General features: G+C 44.1%; 1 protein-coding gene across 3 annotated transcripts in view; it reads left to right on the top strand.

Annotated features, from left to right (window-relative positions):
* The window catches only part of LOC120945574, a 144,905-nt gene that overhangs the window by 103,889 nt on the left and 25,008 nt on the right, over positions 1-16,008 (top strand). For 2 of the 3 annotated variants that reach the window (XM_040359842.1, XM_040359841.1), the window contains exons 25-28: positions 3,210-3,470; positions 5,229-5,489; positions 11,052-11,315; positions 15,557-15,820. In XM_040359842.1, the coding sequence (XP_040215776.1) occupies positions 3,210-3,470; positions 5,229-5,489; positions 11,052-11,315; positions 15,557-15,820 (1,050 nt within the window). The remainder of the gene's footprint in view (positions 1-3,209; positions 3,471-5,228; positions 5,490-11,051; positions 11,316-15,556; positions 15,821-16,008) is intronic. The other variant, XM_040359843.1, reaches the window with a different exon arrangement.

Genomic DNA, 16,008 nt, shown 5'->3' with positions numbered 1-16,008 from the left:
TATTAAATTATTAAAAGGGTTGTAAAGGTTTGTTTTTTATTTTCTAAATAGGTTCCTTTAAGCTTGTGCATTGTTGGTTCACTTACTTTTTTTTCCGATTTCCCTTCTAAATGTTTTTTTTCTTTGTCTGAATTTCTCACTTCTTGTTCCTCCTCAGTAAGCTTTCCCCCATCATCCGAGCTGTTCTGGCTGGGGGTTAGTCAGCGTGCTCGCCCCCTCCCTTGGGACTACATCACTGCGGGGAGATGCTGCAGGGATGTAGTATATATACAGTACAGACCAAAAGTTTGGACACACCTTCTCATTCAAAGAGTTTTCTTTATTTTCATGACTATGAAAATTGTAGATTCACACCGAAGGCATCAAAACGATGAATAAACACATGTGGAATTATACATAACAAAAAAGTGTGAAACAACTGAAAATATATTTCATATTCTAGGTTCTTCAAAGTAGCCACCTTTTGCAGCAGAAACATCTCTAGAACTGTTAAGAGGAGACTGTGTGAATCAGGCCTTCATGGTAGAATATCTGCTAGGAAACCACTGCTAAAGAAAGGCAACAAGCAGAAGAGACTTGTTTGGGCTAAAGAACACAAGGAATGGACATTAGACCAGTGGAAATCTGTGCTTTGGTCTGATGAGTCCAAACTTGAGATCTTTGGTTCCAACCCCCGTGTCTTTGTGCGACGCAGAAAAGGTGAACGGATGGACTCTACATGCCTGGTTCCCACTGTGAAGCATGGAGGAGGAGGTGTGATGGTGTGGGGATGCTTTGCTGGTGACACTGTTGGGGATTTATTCAAAAATGAAGGCATACTGAACCAGCATGGCTACCACAGCATCTTGCAGCGGCATGCTATTCCATCCGGTTTGCGTTTAGTTGGACCATCATTTATTTTTCAACAGGACATTGACCCCAAACACACCTCCAGGCTGTGTAAGGGCTATTTGACCAAGTAGGAGAGTGATGGGGTGCTGCGCCAGGTGACTACCTCTTGAAGCTCATCAAGAGAATGCCAAGAGTGTGCCAAGCAGTAATCAAAGCAAAATGTGGCTACTTTGAAGAACCTAGAATATGAAATATATTTTCAGTTGTTTCACACTTTTTTGTTATGTATAATTCCACATGTGTTCATTCATAGTTTTGATGCCTTCAGTGTGAATCTACAATTTTCATAGTCATGAAAATAAAGAAAACTCTTTGAATGAGAAGGTGTGTCCAAACTTTTGGTCTGTACTATATATATATATATATATATATATATATATATATATATATATATATATATATATATATTTGTTTATTTTAACATGTTTTAAGAAATTGTGGTATTTTAATTTTTGGCTAGTTATGGATTATGGAGACTATTCAGAGGGTCCAGAAGGACACCACAGTTGCCAGAACCACACACCTCCTATTATGTTATAACAAATCATCATTAGGTCCAGCACTCCTACACCACAGAAAATGTTTTTTAAATGTCAAATGCCAGAAATTCAGTGGGTGAGTAGAGGTCTTGGCATTTGTCAGCTGAATAACAGGGATACAGCTTCAGCATCAGTACAATCAGGTAGCCCCATGGCCAGAGGAACGGCACTGCTGATTTCCTTATGGTCATGTGATATTGGGGACCAGATTTATGTGTTTTATATACAGTATAATGTATATGTTATACTGTATGTAGCACTCCCTGATAAAGCATAGTACTCCCTTGTAATCTAAAAATATTTTCACATGTTGACAACCATTATCATTGTCAAAGGACCCAGACATTTTAGGCCATTTGATATGATTAAAGGAGATCCATAGTCACATGCACTTTTTTTATTTTATAATAATCGGCACAGCATTGTAATAGCAATACAAACAATACTTATATTTTACAATCAAATATAAGCCTACTTGACAATCTCTTTTCATATTGTGAGTGATACCTGTCTGCTGGCCATCTCTTTCCACAACTTCCTGTATTCCCTGAATGCTTTGCAGCTTCTCCTCTGTGGTATACAGTACTTCCATTTCAAAGGGCTATATACCCCATGGTAGCTTGCTGCCTGCATGCAGTAATTCCTGTACTGACTCCTCCTCTGAGCAACTGTGTAGCTCAGAAGGCAGGCTCTGTGAAATGTGTGACACAGCAGTGCCTACTCACAGGGCATAGGGAATACATGTCACAGAATTCAAGTAATTCAAAGTAATGCGTGGGGATTTTTTACAGTTTACAAATTCAGTCATTCAGATTGTTACGAGTAAGCCAGAAATTACTCAAATACAATGAAGAAATAAATATATGACTTTGACCATAGATATGCGCTAAAAAACTGCACTTTCCCTAAGCAAACTAGACGCCTATGTTTTCTCTAGTATGCTGCAGATGGTGACAAAGGGGTGAATCCTTTACAAAAAGAAAACATTGGGCCAGATTCACAGTGAGAGTATGCCGGCGTATCTACTGATACACCGGCGTACTTTCAAATTTGCTGCGTCGTATCCTTAGTTTGATTCCTCAAACCAAGATACGACGGCTTCTGGCTTCGATCCGACGGGCGTACGGATTCGTACGCCTTCGGATCGTAGGTGCAATACTTTGGCGTCCGCTGGGTGGAGTTTGCGTCGTTTTCTGTGTCGGGTATGCTAATTAGCTTTTTCCGTCGATCCACGAAGGTACGCGCGGCCGTCGCATTCTCTTACGTCGTCGCTAGTCGGCTTTTCCCGGCGTATAGTTAAAGCTGCTATTTCGTGGCGTATAGATAGACTTGCCATGTTAAAGTATGGCCGTCGTTCCCGCGTCAAATGTTGAAATTTTTTTTTTTGCGGAAGTCATCCGTGAATAGGAATGCAACGTCATTTCGCGCAAAGCACGGCATGAAATTTCGAAACGGAGCATGCGCATTTCAATCGGCATGGGGACGCACTTCATTTAAATGAATCACGCCCCTTACCCGCCCAATTTGAAATACGCGCCGAGAAATACACTACACCGCCGTAACTTACGGCGCAAAATCTTCCTGGATTCGAAATTCCGCCAGGTAAGATACGGCGGCGTAGCGTATCTCTGATACGCTGCGCCAGGGCAATTCTTTGTGAATCTGGCCCATAGTTCTTTTGTACCTGGGGCATCAATAATTTTTGCAGACAGAAACTACCACTTGAAAGTTTGTTTGGTGTGAAAACTGACTCAACTGTAACATTATCTTTACTTCTAGTGCCATGTATTCCTCAGAATGTTAACTCCACATTACTATGCCAGGAAAATGCACTTAGTGTATCTTGGGATGCCAGCTCTGGAGCTACCGCCTATTTTGCTACCGCTGTAGGAAGACAGGGTCAGACTCTTACCGTAGATGTCCAGGATCCCACCTGTCTCCTGTCTGGCCTACAGTGTGGAGAAGTGTACAGCCTAACTGTTCTGGCCTTGCATGATGAGTGTAAGAGTGCTGAGAGTACTGGATTGGAAATCACATCTGGTGAGTCTCAACAGTAGTTACGAATATCAAACCTGTATATTTGTTTAGGTATAGACAGAGGATTTTTCATTATTTGTATAAATATGCATGTTTACAAAAACCAAAAGCCATACCAACCAATAAAACTTTAGCTTATATAGTCTGACAGCAGAAAGTTGAATTCTGACTGGCTGAGATAGGTTGCTATTTTTTTACTTTTGGTCAGCATTGGTTATACTCTGCTGTTCTCTGCATTGTTACATTGTAAACAATGTTCATTTAAAAAAAATAGAGAAGTTATTTTAAAATGAGTTTAGCCATTCCTGTCCCCAGGTCATATTCAACCCATTCAGGGCTGCAATAGAGTACAACAATGTTCACTTCTGATACAGGAACTTACTTAGATTTTTAAACTTCCTGTTAAAGAAGGAAGAAAGAAGATAACTGAGTGTACGCACTTTGGGGCAGATCCACAGACATCTGCGCCGGGCGCAGCGTATCTAAGATACGCTACGCCGCTGTAACTTACTCTTGTTTGGTTTGAATCCTCAACGAATTCGCGTCGCGCGTAGTGTATCTCTTGCGGCGTAAGGGCGCGGAATTCAAATGGATCTAATGGGGGCGTGTTTTATGTTAATACGTCGTGACCCGACGTAAACAACGTTTTTTTGGAACTGCGCATGCGCCGTCCCTCAGGGTATCCCAGTGCGCATGCTCGAAATTAAACCGGAACCCGCCAATGCTTACGACGGTGACGTCATTCTAAGCAAATTCCTATTCGCGAACGACTTACGCAAACATCGTAAAAAATTCAAAATTGTACGCGGGAAGGACGACCATACTTAACATTGAGTACACCTCAAAAATTGCATTTAAGATCCGAAGGCGTACGAAGACGTACTCCTGTCGGATCTAGCCGAGATGCCATCGTATCTTGTTTTGAGGATTCAAAACAAAGATACGACGCAGGAATTTTGAAATTACGCCGGTGTATCAATAGATACGCCGGCCTAATTTCTTTGTGGATCTGCCCCTTTCTTTCTGAGGCAGGTAGTAATACAGAAGACTGGTAAATGTATCCCTACCCATCATTCTCAGGAACACATCTGTCCGCATATGGTTACCTTTGTTTTTATTATGATCCTTAATGATCCTATTCCTGAACTCTGGCAAAGTGGGCTAAGAAGCCATCATACATGATAATATATATGGTAGTTCAGCAATGGTGTGTGTTAGTGATTGTCATATGCTGATTTTTCATTAACTACTATGATGCTGTGGTTCTTCTGTTTAAAAAATAGGTTGACCGGAGCAAGACAATCATAGAGGGAGGTTCAAGACAATTGGCTTGAAGAGGCTGAGGCCTCGTACACACGACAGAGAAACTCGACGTGCTTGGCACGTCGAGTTCCTCGTCTCGTTTTGGGATGAAGCCGCCGAAGAGCTCGGCGGGCCGCCTTCTCCTATAGAACAACGCGGCCAACGAGAAAATAGAGAACATGTTCTCTATTTTCTCGTCGAGCTCCTCGGCGGCTCCATCGAGCCAAAACTGTACAGACGACAGAGATTCTCGGCAGAATCCGGGTTTTGACCGAGTTTCTCGGCGAATTCTGCCGAGAATCTCTGTCGTGTGTACGAGGCCTCAGAGTTTCAGTCTGTTCATGTACTTTATGCTTTTTAGGGACTCCATACAATTAATACAACCCATTAATACAACCCAGAGAAACTGGACATAAATTCTGTTTACACATCCTAATTTGTATTTTATGCTTTTTCTAGTCCCTTGCAGTCCCATGCATGTTACAGCTACCATGGACTGTAATGTAAATGGAGCCACAGCCATCTGGGAACCAAGTACTGGAGCCATGGCATATACGGTATTGTTCTCTGGATCAGATGGACATGACGTTTCCTGTACATCAACAAATATGTCTTGTTCTGTTTCTGGATTGCACTGTGGAGAAAATTACAGAGTAACTGTCACAGCCTTTGATAACACTTGCCATGGCATATCATCAAATACTACCATCATTAGTGCAGGTAATATGCATTTCTGCATGGTTTGTTTTAGCCTCAAGCTAAATATAGTATAATAATTCATTTAGATGTATGACTTACAACCATATTTACAAGGTGTTAGGACTCCTATATATGGGTTAGTTAAAAGTGATGAAACAGATTCAAGCATGATGTGATCATTTAAAAGTGTAAAAATATGTTTGTAAATGACAATGTGATCATATGATCACAACTGTAAATGTTGGTATAGGAGTTGTTGTAAGATCTGATTTTTACAACAATGGGCAAATTTACCATCTTGCATCAGTTATAGAGTGGTTGGCCTGTATATAACCAGCTTTAGGCAAAATATAAATTTTTCTGAAAGATACCAATTATTTAATATGAAATACTTATTTATGGATAAATAACTATAGATCATATAGTGCCACTTAGAGTATGCCTATACATGGTAAGAATGAGACACTGAGGTGTTTGGCTCCAAAACCTAACATGCACATATTGGGCCAGATTCACGTAGAATCGCGGCGGCGTAACTTATCCTAGATAAGTTACACCGCCGCATTTTTTCATCGCAAGTGCCTGATTCACCAAGCACTTGCGATGAAAACCTACGCCCGCGGCCTCCGGCACAAGGCGGGCCAATTCAAATGGGCGTGTGCCATTTAAATTAGGCTCGCTCCCGCGCCGGACCTACTGCGCATGCTCCGTTTCCTAACTTCCGCCGTGCTTTGCGCGCCGTGACGTCATTTTTTTGAACGGCGACGCGCGTAGCGTACTTCCGTATTCCCGGACGGCTTACGCAAACGACGTTGATTTTTAAATTTCGACGCGGGAACGACGGCCATACTTTAGACAGCAATGACTAAAGTTAAGGCACCAAAATAAAAGTGTAACTTAGCGACGGGAAACTATACTAGCGGCGACGTAGCGAACGCGAAAAACCGGCGCGGATCGGCCGTAACTCCTAATTTGCATACCCGACGCTGGTTTACGACGCAAACTCCCCCCAGCGGCGGCCGCGGTACTGCATCCTAAGATCCGACAGTGTAAAACTATTACACCTGTCGGATCTTAGGGATATCTATGCGTAACTGTCATGAATATGCATCAAGTCTGTCTGCTTACCTGATCTCCATGTGTTCATTAGAGGCTGACCCTGTTCTGGTTTCCCTTTTTATCACTTCCTCTTCCTGTATGGCTCCACCCTAGTCCATCCCAGGAAGCCTATATTAACCGTTGCTCTACAGGTCTGCAGTGCTGTTCAACAGTGTTCCTATGCTTAGTTCCTGTCTGCAGTGTAGTTTGCTAGTTCCTGTTTGCAGAGTGCTACGATCATCTTTCCGTGTACCGTTTTGGCTTGTCCCCGACTTCCTTGTCTGCCTGTGCCCCTGACTATTTGCATGTCCCACGGTTATCCTTGTCTGCCTGTTGCCCTGACCTCGGCCTGTCCATCACCACTGTTTGTCCTGCTGGCTGCTTCCCCTTTCTCCCTGCGGAGTGTTACTTAAGGAATCCCGGGAACGCGACCTGGACCCAGTTGCGGCCAAGACCATCCTTACCATCTAAAGCTCTGGTGAATACAAAACTGGGTCTTAGACTGCGCGCCCTGGGTGATCTTGGGTTACGCTTCCTCCCTGCCAGCAGTAGTCGGCTATAGGGTTCACTTCCCTGTGGTGCATCCCTGACCCCTACGGGGTGCACTTGTCACCTGGCCACAGGTGACCTGACAGTAACTGATTCTATGAATCAGTCGCATAGATAGAAACAGGGATACGACGGCGTATCAGGAGAAACGCCGTCGTATCCCTTTTGTGAATCTGGCCCATTATTATTATTATTATTATTATAATACACGATTTATATAGCGCCAACAATTTACGCAGTGCTTTACAATGTAGAGGGGAGACAGCACAATTACAGTACAGTTTAATACAGAAGGTACAGGAGGGCCCTGCTCGTAGAGCTTACATTCTAAAGGGTGGGGGGGCTGGGTAAAAAAGGTAATAGCTGCAGAGAATGATTTGATGGGGTGGCTCTGGGACAGTTGTTAGGTGGGTGTGGGCTAGGCTTCTCTGAATAAATGAGTTTTCAAGGATCTCCTAAAGGTGGACAGGGTAGGGGCTGATAGGCAGAGAGTTCCAGAGGATGGGAGAGGCTCTGGAGAAGTCCTGAAGGCGAGCATGGGAGGAGGTAACAAGGGAGCTAGAGAGAAGGAGGTCCTGGGAGGAATGGAGGGGACGATTTGGGTGATATCTGCAGATGAGGTTGGTAATGTAGATGGGGGCGATTTTGTGAATGGCCTTGTATGTTGTGGTTAGCATTTTGAATTTTACACAGTGGGGTAGGCAAAGCCAGTGAAGGGATTGGCAGAGAGGAGCAGCAGTCAGGGTTCGGTTTGTGAGGTGTATTAGGCCCTATACACACGATAGAATCCATCCGCTGAAAAATCCCAGCGAATGGGTTTCAGCGGATAGATCCTATGGTGTGTACACTCCAGCGGATCTGTTTCCGCGGATATTTATCCCCTGGGATGGATTCCAGCAGATCAAATATTTGCTGACATGCTAAACAAATCTATCCGCTGGAATCCATCCCAACGGATGGATCCGCTGGTCTGTATAGACTCACCGGATCCATCCGTCCGAAGGGATCCCCCGCATGCGTCGTAATGATTCGACGCATGCGTGGAATTACTTATATGACAGCGTCGCGTACGTCGCCGCGATTATGATTATAATCGCGGCGACGGCGCGACACGTCATCGCCAGAGGATTTCGGCGCGGATTTCAATGCGATGGTGAGTACACTCCATTGCATGGAAATCCGCTGAAATCCTCGAGAGGATTTATCCGCGGAAACGGTCCGCTGGACCGTATTCGCGGATAAATCCTCTCGTGTGTATGGGGCCTTAGTCTAGCAGCAGAATTCATAATAGACTGAAAGGGGGAATAGCCTGCGTAAGGGTAGGCCATTAAGGAGAGAATATATCTCTAACATATACATATCTCTAACATATACAGTCTATACTCTACATATTATCAAATAGTACATCTGGCTGGCTAAAGCAAACCCTTGGAAGTGTTGAGTCGAATATCTGTGATAACAGCATATTTTAACATATACAGTAGAATTAAATCTTCTGTGTCACCAACCGGGAGAGCAAGAATCTCTTTAAAGGTGCAGGATTTAGAACAGTCTGATCTTCTCCAGAGCTGGTGGTAATGTGATAGTTGTGCTGCAGACTGATATTAGAGTACAAATGTCAGCATTGCTTAGAAGATGATAGCAAGCTGTTCAGACAGTACCGGAAACAAAGTACAAAATCATTGAGCAGAGATGAGGTCAGAACAGGCTGGAGGTTAAAGTGGTAAATCCTTAAATATACCCAGTGAAGTGACTGGCCTCAGTTAATACACAGAGATGAAACACATCCTCATACAAGTTATACCTGTTTATCTGCAATATTCTCTTCTCTAAATCTGTCCAATCCATAATTTATAAAACTTGTCTGAATGTCAGAATAAACAGGGCAGAAAGCTGAAGTTACACTTTGCAGAGCTCAGTAAAGGAGAGCTCTGAGAGCTGATTGGAGGTAAAAGACTCCTCCCCCTCTTCATACAGCACAACAGAGCTGAGGCTGTCAATTAGCTGCAGCTCCTTCCCCTGTCACCTTATTTCTCTTGGTGTCAGAAGTAATTCATGCTGATAGCAGAGAAATTAAGCAGTAGAAGACACTTAGGCACAATGGGGTAGATTCACGTAGATCAGCGTTTCTTTGTGCGGGCGTAACGTATCCTATTTACGTTACGCTTCCGCAACTTTTACAGGCAAGTGCCGTATTCTTAAAAGAAAGTTGCGGCAGCGTATCGTAAATAGGCCGGCGTAAGCCCACCTTAATTCAAATAGTGAAGAGGTGGGCGTGTGTTATGTAAATTAGGCTTGACCCGGCGTGATTGACGTTTTTCCCGAACAGCGCATGCGCCGTCCGTGGAATTTCCCAGTGTACATTGCTTCAAAGTACGCCGCAAGGACGTCATTGGTTTCGACGTGAACGCAAATGACGTCCAGCCCCAATTCACGAACGAATTAAGGAAACAACGTAAAAAATTCAAAATTTAACGTGGGAACGACGGCCATACTTAACATTGGTACACCGCACTTACGCCACCATATAGCAGGGGTAACTATACGCCTGGAAAAGCCTAACGTAAACATCGTAAATGTACTGCGTCGGCCGGGCGTACGTTCGTGAATTCGCGTATCTTGCTGATTTACATATTTTGACGCGTAAATCAGCATACACGCTCCTAGCGGTCAGCGGAAAAATGCAGTCGGATCTAATAGAAATCTATGCGTAACTGATTCTATGAATCAGGCGCATAGATACGACCGACCGGACTCTGAGTATCTGGAGATACGCCGTCGTATCTTGTCTGTGAATCTACCCCTTAGTGCTCTTAATTGAGACAAGTACAACCAACAGAGGGATATGTTTTTTTTTTTTTTCATATTTCATGCCTGATGTTTACAACCAATTTAAATTTGGCAGCAGGCAAGCATAGTTGAAAAACATTCACAAGATCAAGGCAACAACAAACATAAAGAGACCAAAAACATCTAAGGCCGGGTACTAACGAGCAAACATGTACGGTGAAACCGGTCCGTCGGACCGTTTTCACCGTACATGCCTGCCAGAGGGCTTCTGTACGATGGTTGTACTAACCATCGTACAGAAGTCCGCGCGTAAACATTACGCGGGGCGTGTCCGCGTCGTCGCCGCGACGTGGGCGGGCCTGCCATTTAAAGGCTTCCACGCATGCGTCAAAGTCATTCGACGCATGCGTGGGACGGCGGGCGCCTGGACATGTACGGTAGGTCTGTACTGACGACCGTACATGTCCGAGCGGGCAGGATTCCAGCGGACGGTTTTAAAACACGTCCAGGAATATTTGTCTGCTGGGAAAAGGCCCGGCGGGCAAATGTTTGCTGGAATTCGGCCCGCTCGCGCCTACACACGACCGAACATGTATGCTGAAACTGGCCCGCGGACCAGTTTCAGCATACATGTTTGGTCGTGTGTACGGGGCCTAAGTTGTAACCAGTCAACCAGAGTACCAGACATCCAATAATTAGCTAAATGCATGTCAAAAACAGAGGGAAAAGGCAAGTCTACCATAAACATGAAAAACAGGTCTGCAATTCATAAAACTATGTCAGGATAAAGACACTTTGATTAAAAACACTTGAAGAGTATAGTGATCCAGATGTGAGCGGTGCTGACAGAAGCCGGGTGTGCAGCTTCAGTGCTGACTATATTCCAACAAAGTGCTACACAGCTGCAGGTTGATGGTTATGCGTATACTAAGGAATACAAAGATATGACTGAACTTTATACATAATTGTCTAATTACCATATAAATGCATAGTGAATGACTGATGGGGAACAGGTTATATATGGGCAATTTAGGCCTAAATTGTGGTTTGCCCAGGTACCCTAAATTTATATGGCTGGTGGAAGATAATATTACTTTCAGAATTGTATCTTTGTCCACGCTGATGTTCATTTTAATGTATTAACAGTGCCGTGTAACCCAACCAATGTCTTAGCCACCATAGACTGTTCTTCAGCAGACCTTATAAATGTCACCTGGGCTCCCAGCAAAGGAGCCATGTCCTATGTAGTGACAGCAAAAGGAGATGATGGGCACACTCTTTCATGTAGCACAACAACAAGTACATGTGATATCAAAGACGTGCACTGTGGAGACATTTATTCAATCTCAGTTACAGCGTGGAGCATTGACTGTAGCAGCGAAACTGTCTTCGTAGACATTATTGAGACGGGTAATACAATTTTTACTTTCTTTTTCATTGCTGTCAGAATATCTTATAACTGCCTTTTTTTTTTATATTAACAAATCTATAACTAGGGTTGCACCGATACCGAGCATTTGCATGAGTACTTGTATTTATGCAAATGCTCCAATGCTTGACCCGATACTTGGGCAGCCTCAGGGATGATTGGTGTGACGGTGGGGGAAGTTACAAGCACTGATCTCCCTGTATAGCTTTTCTGACATCCGCTTCTCCTCCTCTCCCTCCCGTGGCTGTCAGGGAGATCTGTGCTTGTAACTGCCCCCACCACAGCACCAATCACACCCGGCTGTCCCCCTCTGTGCTCCCCAGGTCCTCCTTTGGGTCCCCCTTTGTGCTCCCCATGTTCTGATCCATTTCGTCCTCCGGGTCCCCCTTCGTTCCCTTCTACCTCGCCGGCTGGAGAGCGGAGGAAGGAGCTGGTAAATATGTCATTTACCGGCTCCTTCCTTTTCTGAATGCACAGTCAGTGATCACTGACTCTGTGCATTCATGACTGAAACATTGTAGCCTGTTTTACGATGCTTCTGTTTATGAATGGAGAGGAGCCTCATCTCCAGTGCAGCTGAGGCTGCAGAGAAAGGGACTGGGGAATCTCTATCCTCAGTCCCTTTCCCTGTCTCAAAGGGGAGATATCAGGGGTTTGTTTAGACTCCTGATATTTCACCAAAGCCCTCCCCCCCCAACAGGGCTGACAAAATATTAATAATAATAAATTAAGAAAAGTTTAAAAAAAATATTTCAATGTTAAATTGTAAAAAGAAAAAGACACTGACACTGGGGCAGTGTCCCCCCCCCCCCCCCAAAAAAAAAGAAGAAAGCATTGTAAAAAAAATACTGACACATGTGCCACTTTCACATGACATAAAAAAAGTTATCAATATCGGCGAGTACTTGGAAAAAAAGTATCGGTACTTTGTCTTAAAAAAGTGGTATCGGTGCAATTCTATCTATAAAACTTGACTGCAATACCATCAGCCCTGCACTGATATCAGCTAGGCATATTTATAAGGGATGGGAAAAAAAACATATATGTAGTGGTGTATTTAGGTTTTGTGCTGCCCTAGGTCTGACTAAACTCGTGCACCCCCTAATTTAAATATGACCCACCCCTTCCTGTCAAGGCCACACCCCATAAAGGAGAACTCTGATGTAATAGGGACTGCTGCGGACTCTGGTGTAATAGAAAATACTGATGTAAGGGGTCTCTGGTAACCACAGCCCTTTCTTTACAAAAGAGCCCACAGAGCTCCCCTCTACATTACGGTCCACATATTGTACAGGACTAGGGGCAAGAGTGACGTACATAAACACATGTCACCAGCAACACCCGGGCTCCGCCATGTCGCCAGCAACACCCGGCACCGCCATGTCGCCAGCAACACCCAGCCACCGCCGTGTCGCCAGCAACACCTGGGCACTGCAATGTCGCCAGCAACACCCGGCCTCCGCAATGTCGCCAGCAACACCAAAGCACCAGTATCTCACCTGTTAGACCCAGAGACATCTATTTATTATCAAGCAATGGTAGGCTGCATGTAACAGGATACAGAGCAGGCTGTCCCTGCCTGTCACCTCTCTGTGATGTGCAGTCTTGTCAGCCTCACTTGGTGCCATATGTTTTCGTGCCGACATCTTCCCGACCACTCCTCTCAGCATATTCCTCTCCATCAGTAGATCTCCCCCAGCCACTGCACAGACAGAAACTCCGCCTCCCACCGCCTGACTCGTACAGCATCCTCATCTTCTCTCTGAGCCCAGACTTCCAGCTCATACAGACCCCTCCTACGCTGCTGCAAGTGTCCTTATGTCGACTCTAGATTCGTGCAGGACCCGGCTCACTGGTGGAACCTGCTCCTTCTGCCTGCCCCAATGACACTCGCGCTGCACTGATCTATAATTCGGCAGCGCAGTAGGGGCTCGGGGGGCTTTTTCCGTGCAGGAGGGTGGCTTTTTGCCGCCCCCGCAAAGTGCCACCCTAGGCCTGGGCCTTGTTGGCCTAGGCCAAAATACAGCGCTGCATGTATGTATTGCCTTTTGCAACCAACCAAGTGCAAAATACAGATGAGTGCCAACAAAATAAAAGCCACGTTCGTAAAGATGTACATACACCACAAGCACCAAACCAATGGTCAAAATTGTTCATAAAAGGATCATATACAGTGAGTGTTGAGACAAAATCATCTAGCACCCAGGGTAAAGATGCCAAACTGTGCCCCATCCCCCATTAAGTATGAGCATAACGGATATCCCCTTTCCCCACCCCCAAACAAATCCAGCATTAATTTGCATGCTCAACCTGTGAAAGCATAAATTCTCTTTGCAAGCCAAAATTCTCTCCAAGTAAAAATGCGAAAAATCCCCCTTTCAAACTCAAATCTTTGACCCCCCCCCCTAATACCCAATTCCCTCCAAGCACATCCCCCCATATCCCAATGGCCCCTCCTAGCACAAATCCCTTTGCCTCCAAACTTCCCTTCCTAACACAAATCATCCCCTCTCCCAAAAGCCCTCTTACTAGCACAAATCCTTCCTCCCAATACCCCTCCCAGCATCCCCCTCAAATACCCTCTCCTAGAAAATATCCTCGCCTCCCCAAATCCCCTTCCCAGCACAAACCTTCTCCCCTACCCCATATCCACCCTCCTAGAATAAATCCTCTCCCCCACATTACCCCTTCTAGCACAACTAGAACCCACACCCCCCTCCCAGCACCGATCCACCCCAACCCTAAATCTGACTTTCCTAGCACAAATCCCTCCCTATTCCCTAATCTCTCCCTATTCCATAATCCCTCCACATATGTTTTTGCCAATGAAATATAGCAGAATACAGTTTGACTTAAATCCATTAATAAAAAGATTAATTTGTAATTTTTTTATAACAGAAACTAAGAAAGTTTTTTTGGTCTTTTTTTTTATCTTTATATAGCAAAAAACAAAAAATCTGTGGTGATCAACTATCACCAAAAAAAGCTCTATCTATCTAAATTTTTTTTATAAAATTAATGTGGGTACAGTGTTGCATGATTGAGCAATTGTCATTCAAAATGTGGCAGTGCTGAAATAAAAAAAAATGGCTTAGGCAGGAAGCAGGTCCAGTCTTCAATTGGTTAAAGTAAACCCTTTTTTGATAGGACAGGGCAAGAAAACATGCTACCCAAATGCACCACCACAGCTCCTCCAAATATTGGTCATTATTGGGTTGGCAAACGTGTCTCTTCCCTCTGCTTTCACTAATGCAGTATTCAGCGCCTGTGCAGTCCATCTCAAGGTCTGGCTGCTGGGAAAGGGTGGGGGGGAAACATGCATATCTCTGAGCAGCTTCAATCTTTTCAAACTTACACAGGACATTTTGGGGTGCTTTAGTGGCGGATTGGGGTAAATGAGAGAAAGATGAGTATAAATTGCTTGTGGAGCCTTCTGTCAAGCCAACCTCTTACCTTCCCTAGGCTAGACTTAAAAATGTTTTCTTCACATATAAGTCACCAATGGTAGCTCCTGTATATCCTTATGGGCTTCTTTTACTTAGCTGCTTGTGTTTTGTGATTGTAGGCAGTTAAGAAATTAATGTATACTGTTTGTACTATCAACATCAAATGTATAGATTATGCTTTTTAACATATTTTAGTATAGTGGGGAAAGTATAGAACCACTGTAAACAAGAAGGGGAAGATAGCCGCTCCAGCTAAGCGCACAGCGCAATCAATGTCCTCTCAAAAACAGATGGGTGCCGGCAATGCACAAAGCAAAACTTGAAAAGGAAGGTATGGAAAGCCGCACACCAGTAAGCCTAAAAAGGTGGCCTTTATTGATGAAAAGGAAAAGGCACAATAAAAACAGCAGACAGTGGGGTAATAGCTGACGCGTTTCACATTGGAGTTCAATCCTTAGTCATAGCTTATGACTTCATAAGCCATACCTTCCTTTTCAAGTTTTATAGAACCACTGTGAGGTTTTTTTATTGATGTTTGTACATTGCTATCCTGGTGACCCCAATTCTCCTTGTTTTGTCCTGGTGTCACAGTATATACTGTATGTGGGGAGATTTTTCCAAAGGAGTCACAGAAAAAAAATAAGAGCCTGACAGTTAGTTTAAGCCCACGTAAAACTAGCCACAATAAATAAATAAAATGTTTTGGCTGGAGTTGTCATGCTCTGCTTTTTCTCATTTACCAGTGGCTTCTTAACTAAATGTATCTTTCTTTTTAGTTCCATGCACTCCGGACATAGTTGAGGTGCAAATCGACTGTTTGACAAATGAAGCGTTTGTGTCCTGGAAAGAAAACAATACCCATCCCACCTACCATACGGCAGTGGCTACAGATCCCCATGGAAAAGAACTGTCTTGTTCTGAGTTTATTACTTCCTGTTCCATACCCGGTCTGGAGTGTGGCCTTATATACAGCTTCCAGGTGCATTCTTCTAACCGTGACTGCAGCTCATTAAATAGTTCGGCCTACATATCTAAGACAGGTTAGTGCTGTAATCTACATGAGAGCTATTACCAGTGCAGAATTATGTCCCGAAGGAATTATTGCAAAAAAATCATGTTTTTTTTTTTGCAAAACTCACCACAAATACTAGTGTTAGTTTAACCAGTGTTTCTCAACTTTAGTCCTCAAGGCACCCCAACAGGTCATGTTTCAGGATTTCCTTCAGAT

This window comes from Rana temporaria, chromosome 7, assembly GCF_905171775.1.
Source record: "Rana temporaria chromosome 7, aRanTem1.1, whole genome shotgun sequence".
Classification (NCBI taxonomy): Eukaryota; Metazoa; Chordata; class Amphibia; order Anura; family Ranidae; genus Rana; species Rana temporaria.
This window is presented reverse-complemented; position numbering and strand designations above follow the sequence as displayed.